The sequence below is a fragment of the Desmodus rotundus genome, chromosome 6, assembly GCF_022682495.2.
Source record: "Desmodus rotundus isolate HL8 chromosome 6, HLdesRot8A.1, whole genome shotgun sequence".
Taxonomy (NCBI): Eukaryota; Metazoa; Chordata; class Mammalia; order Chiroptera; family Phyllostomidae; genus Desmodus; species Desmodus rotundus.
The window spans coordinates 157,388,176-157,393,716 of record NC_071392.1 but is presented as its reverse complement, the minus strand read 5'-3'; the positions used below and the strand labels follow the sequence as shown (position 1 = coordinate 157,393,716).

The 5,541-nt window shown below is 57.0% G+C and overlaps 1 protein-coding gene across 3 annotated transcripts; it reads right to left on the bottom strand.

The window, feature by feature from the left end:
• Nucleotides 1–387: 387 nt before the first annotated feature.
• Nucleotides 388–5,134, bottom strand: LOC112319519 (olfactory receptor 10AC1). Of its 3 annotated transcripts, none has more exons than XM_053925915.2 (3): nt 5,045–5,130; nt 3,353–3,492; nt 388–1,857 (listed from the first exon to the last, which is right to left on the bottom strand). In XM_053925915.2, the coding sequence occupies exons 2-3, from the start codon at nt 3,423–3,425 to the stop codon at nt 881–883; spliced, it is 1,050 nt and encodes a 349-aa protein (XP_053781890.1). In that variant the 5' UTR covers nt 3,426–3,492; nt 5,045–5,130; the 3' UTR covers nt 388–880. The 3 variants fall into 3 exon arrangements, with proteins under 3 accessions (XP_053781890.1, XP_045041101.2, XP_053781889.1); XM_045185166.3 differs by lacking the exon at nt 5,045–5,130 and adding an exon at nt 2,219–2,347 and having other exon boundaries at nt 3,353–3,426; XM_053925914.2 differs by having other exon boundaries at nt 3,353–5,134.
• Nucleotides 5,135–5,541: the final 407 nt, after the last annotated feature.

Genomic DNA, 5,541 nt, shown 5'->3' with positions numbered 1-5,541 from the left:
GAACATCTCCAGTGCCCAAGAAATCTCCCTGCGCCTCCTGCAGTCCAATCCTTCCCCAGGTAACCACCATCAGGACACCAGCGGGCACAGATGAGTGTGATGTCGGCCTTTTTAAATTTTATTTATTTTTAGAGAGGGGAAGGGAGTTGTGTGGTTGCCTCTCACATGCCCCCTGCTGGGGACCTGGTCAGCAACCCAGGCATGTGCCCAGACTGGGAATCGAACCACATACCTTTCAGTTTGCAGGCCGGCACTCAGTCCACTGAGCCACACCAGCCAGGGCTGCTGATGTTGGCCTTTATTTCAACGGAAGCATACGGCATGTACTCTTTGTACCTTCCTGTGCTCAGTGTTGAGTCTCTGTTGTGCTTATTTTTGGCTGGTAACAGTAGGCTGGTCTTTCTCATTGCTGTGTCTCACTCCCTTGCTTGAGTATGGGGTGCATTGTTCGCATCTATCACGGTCATGAACATTTGGATTGTTTTCAAGTTTTCATCTATTATAAACTCCTTGTACATTAGTACTCATTTCTCTTCAAAAGATACTTCGCGGCTAGAGTTTAGAGCAGAGGATCTCGGCCATCGGTGATTCTGCCCGCCTGAGGACGTTGGGCGATAATGTCTGATGACATTTTTTGCCGATCCCGGCTTGGGAGTGGTGTGTGCTACTGCCATCTAGTGGGTAGAGACAGCGATGCTGCTAACCATCCTACATTGCACAGGAAGTCCTCCCAGGGCCCGGCCCATCCAGCTCCAAACGTCCATAAACGCTCTCCAGGTTCTGTGCCGGCGGCATGCAGAGCCATCGGTGGCTCTGGGACGGTGAGGTCTCCGCCAATCAGTGAGGGAAATTCAGAACAGACGCCACCCAGCAACTGGCATTAGGCAACCCCAGCCTGGTCCGCAGTCCCCCGCGTCCCAGGGCTGAGCACCCGCTGCAGCGCGCCATGTACATCCCGGTTCCGCAGCGTGTAGATGGCCGGGTACAGCAGTGGTGTGAGGTTGATGTAGATGAGGGACGCCAGCTTGTCCTCCTCCAGGGAGCGGCTGCGCAGGGGTCTGGAGTACATGACCGTGGCGCAGCCATAATGCAGCACGGCCACGGTGAGATGCGACGCCACTGTGTGGAAGGCCTTCCGGCGGCCCGCAGCCCCACCGACGCCCAGAATGACTACCAGCACCCGGGTGTAGGAGAGCAGGATCAGGGCCAGGGGCAGCACCAGCAGCAGCAGGCAAGCTGCCAGCAGGATGTGCTCCTGGAGGTCGCGGCTCCCGCAGGCCAATACCAGCACAGCTGGCAGGTCACAGAAGACGTGGTTGACCATGCCGCTGCAGAAGGACAGCTGGAAAATGGCCGTGGTGAGCACTACGGCCAGGACAGAGCCCCCTGCACAGCAGGAGGCCAAAAGGCACCAGCAGAGCCCCGGGGTCATGAGCTGAGGGTAGTAGAGGGGGCGGCAGATGGCCAGGTAGCGATCCAGGGCCATGGCAGCCAGCAGCAGGCACTCGGAGCCTCCCAGCGCCACAAAGAGGCCCATCTGGGCAGCACAGGTAGAGGGGGCCACTGCCTGGCCGCCGGGAAGCAGGAGGAAGCCAGCCAGCATGCGTGGAGTCAGCACGAGTGTGTAGGCCACCTCCACGGCGGACAGGGCCCCTAGGAAGAAGTACATGGGTGTGTGCAGGGCGGCATCCGCCACCGCCAGGCCCAGGATCAGCAGGTTTCCTGCCAGCGTCACCAGGTACAGTGGCAGGAGGAGGGCAAAGAGCAGCACCCGGAGCCACTGGGGCCACCCGGAGAAGCCAAGGATGACGAACTCCTGCGGGGCAGTCCAGTTTGAGCAATGGCTCATGTTGGTACCTGGGGGAGGACATGCATGTAGGTGGGGAGGACAGTCAGGGTGACCCACCCTCCCAGGAAGTACACGTCCTTGGCCTCTCCTGGGCTCGGAAGCCTCTGCCCAGCCTTGCAGGGGCCACCCCTTGCTTCTTACACCCTCGTCCCCCTTCCCAGGGACTCAGGGTCCTCTCTGCAATGCAGTACTTTCCACCCTCACTGCCCACAGCCCAACGTCCCCCGGGATTCAGATGTGCAGAGCCGCTGTCTGCTCTCCCTCTGGCCCCCCATGCCCTGCACACCTCCCGGTGCCCAGGGGTCTTCGGCACACCTGTCTGCCCCCCTCCAGTTCCTTCCCGCATTCGAAACCCCACATCATCTGTACCTATGGAGCCAGACAGTCTGCGTCCCAGCCCACAGCAACAAGATGAGACAATGGCGGGAGGGACTCCGATTTCTATCCAACGGCCTCCTTACTGCAGGGGCTGGTTCTGAGTGACAGAGCCAGTCACTCCTGCAGACAGACACAGGGATGAAGGAGCCTGAGCATCTTAGAAGCTCCTGGCACAGAGCCCCACCCCCCCAACTCTCTCTGCACAGCCACTCCTGGGAGGGATGGCCGGGGGGGGGGGGGCACCTCCAAGCTCTTTGCTAATAGACCGGGTGTGCTTCTCTCCTCCTGCTCTGGATCTTGCGTCCTGTTTTATTTTATTTTCCACTTCCTCCCCTTTGCTGGACTCAGGACAAACCCATCCCGGGCCTCTCATTCCTCTCTGACTCGGTTATAGGGGAAAATGACCAAGAAAGACGGCCCAGCCCGCTCCATGTTATGATGAAAAGCAGCCTTCATGACCCATCACGCAAAGTGATCACCATGGCTGAAGCTCCGATGACAGATCCTAAATCTAAACACACATCCCTCCCCTAGCTGCAGAGCCTACGATCTCCGCCCACATGTCCCACCAACACTTCCGATTCAGCCTGTCCCCAACTGAACACGTTATTCTAATCCCAACTCCCTCCTGCTTCTGTGGACAGAGCGGGCTCGGGGCCACGTGGGAAATCAGGAAGCCCCTGCAGATGAGCTCACAGTCCTGCACCCTCAGGTGCCACCGGGCACCACATCCTGCAGCAATGCCCCAAACTTCCAGAGGGTCCTCTTTCCTCTCATGGCTGTTTTCTTCTCTTTCTGTATAGTTACAACAAATTCTACCGGGTGCCCCTGCCTCCAGCTGCTTCCTTCGATCACTTCTCATAGCACCAACTGGAAGGACCCTTCTAAACGACAGACACCAGTTCTGAGCTTCACTGTCCCTTCTCAACCTCCAGGGCAAAGTCCAAAGTCCTCAGCCCTTCACGCCTGACTTCTAGCTTTGTCTCCTGCTGCTCGTTTGCACCACAGACCGGGTCGGGTGGGTGGCCTACCACACCCTGTTCCCATTTCCTGGGACCCCCTGGCATCCCCACATCACCAGGGGAAGCTAGGAAATTTCTGTTCCTCCTTCAAGGCTGAACTCACACGCTGCATCCCAGGGAGACACTCCTGTGCCCCAGGCAGGTTTGGTGGCCTCCTGTCCTTCCACAGTTGTCATGGCAACACCACTGAACTCAGTCCCCTGGAATCAAAGGTGTGGGTCCTATTTGTTGTTTGCTGAATTACTGTAAGTAAAGGAATTCATCAGTCTTCATTTCCCCCTAAATGTACACCTCCTCTCAGTGTCCTGTGATGTCCCGAGTTTCGGGCCCTGGGACCCTAGAGTGAGCGGACTCACTCACCCTTTAAAATGGCCAACTGCCCCCAACCTCTGTTGGCCCCCCCTAATGTGCCTCTCAGCATCGACTATTCATCTCAAGTGGGGTGCATGGAATCAATCAGCTTCAAGGTCAATGCCCTGTTCCCCCAAACCTACCAGAGTCATCTACGTCTCCCCACCTAGCCATCAAAGCGCAACTGGCTAGGTGGGAACACAGCTTCAAAGAGTTTCATACGTGACATGATGCCCATCGATGCCCGTCACACTATCTGACCAGGCTGGTGTTTAACCAGTGGTTCCTCTCCTCGTGGGCGGCTGGCAGGGCCTGAGGTCATTTTTATAGAGCATGGACCAACAGCTGCTGCGTCGTGACCGTGCACGCAGCCACCCCCAGCCACCGACCGTGTGCCGGAGACCTGGTCAGGGCGGACCGGGGCCTGTCTCCTCGCCTGTAAGAGAGGAGAGTCGGACCACGTGGTCTTTACAGTTTCTCCCAGCTCTGATATTTTACGGTTCAACCAAAAGCTGTGTTTGTGGTTATGTGTTTATTCCCAAGGTGAACCATTTCTTTTAAAAAGATCTCTCTGTTTCAAACGCCCACAAAGAAGTTGGGAGATGCGGGTTTAATTTAGAATTCTCACGCAGGGAGACGTCAGGTGAGGTGTACCGTAGTTGACGTCCATTTCTGCGTCTTAGAAGGACCTTCAACCGGTGCACAGAGCAGAGCAGGTCCTCACAGTTAGACCAGCGTGTCAGTACAAAGTGCCCCCTGCACGGGCGCGTGCAGTGCCCTGTGGGCTGCGTTCTGCCTCATCATTTGGCCCTGGGTGGCCTCAGATGATAGGGAAGTCTGGGAGCTGGGTCAGGAGGGTTGGTTTCTAGTCCTGTCTGTGATGTTGCCCAAGTCACCTCTTTCTTTGGGTCTCAGATTCTTTGGAAAGACAAACAGAAACACAGAGACAGAAAGAATCTCCTGTGTCCCCCAGGCTTCTGGACCTAACACTCCCTCCTCACAGAATTTCCTCTCTGTGACGAGCAGGGGTCTCCGCTGCTGAATCAGGGGCCCTGGACTCAGGACTTGGCGCTGGACCCCACAGGAGCCACCTTCCGTGGTGTCCCCAGAGGAAAAAAGAGCAGAATATGAAAATTCTTTAAAGGGGACATCCGGACTCAGGGCCACCAGACCCAAGTTCCAGCCTGAATTCCCTCCTCAGCTCCTCGGTTCACCGGGCCCACTGCCCACTGTCCTAACTGTAACCCCTGAGAGAGGGACAGATCCAGTGCGGGTGAGGAGGAGGTGCCCTGAGTTGCAGGTGGAAGGAGTGCGGACTCCAGCCGCCACTCTACGGACACACTGTACCTGTCTGGCCCCATCCTCACTGTCTCTGCTGCACCTGTCATTCGCCACAGAGCCACACAGCCACCTGCATGTGCCACATCACTCTTTTATCCCTGACCTTGCACACACACACGCCTCCACAGCAGACTGTCCCTTCCGCACCTGGAGGTCTGTCTACTCGCGCTCCAAGGCCCACACTGACTGTCAGCTCCTCTGTGGACAAAAGTAATCAAGTGGCAGAGTAGAGAATTTTATAGAGAACGGAGAGCAGGCTGACCCTACCACATCATTCCCCTCTTCTCCCACAGTCTTCCCACTTCAGGGCCCAGGGGCCCTCAGGAGGGAGGTTACCTAATAAGTTTCCCAGGGCCCACTTAAGGGTCTGCCTGGGTCCAAAGCCCCGGGGCCTCGTTAATGATCTTCTCCCCCACCTGTGGCCCCTGAGGAGCATGCGGTCTCAGGAGGCTGGGCACTGATGGGATGAGATGGGGGAGGACTTGGGAGACCTGAATGGGGGTCTCCTGAGAAATGCTGAAACTTTGGGGCCAAGGGGACAGGAGACCAACTCCCTGTAGAGATGAAGAGATTGTCTGCAGCAAGAGCTGGGGGTAAACT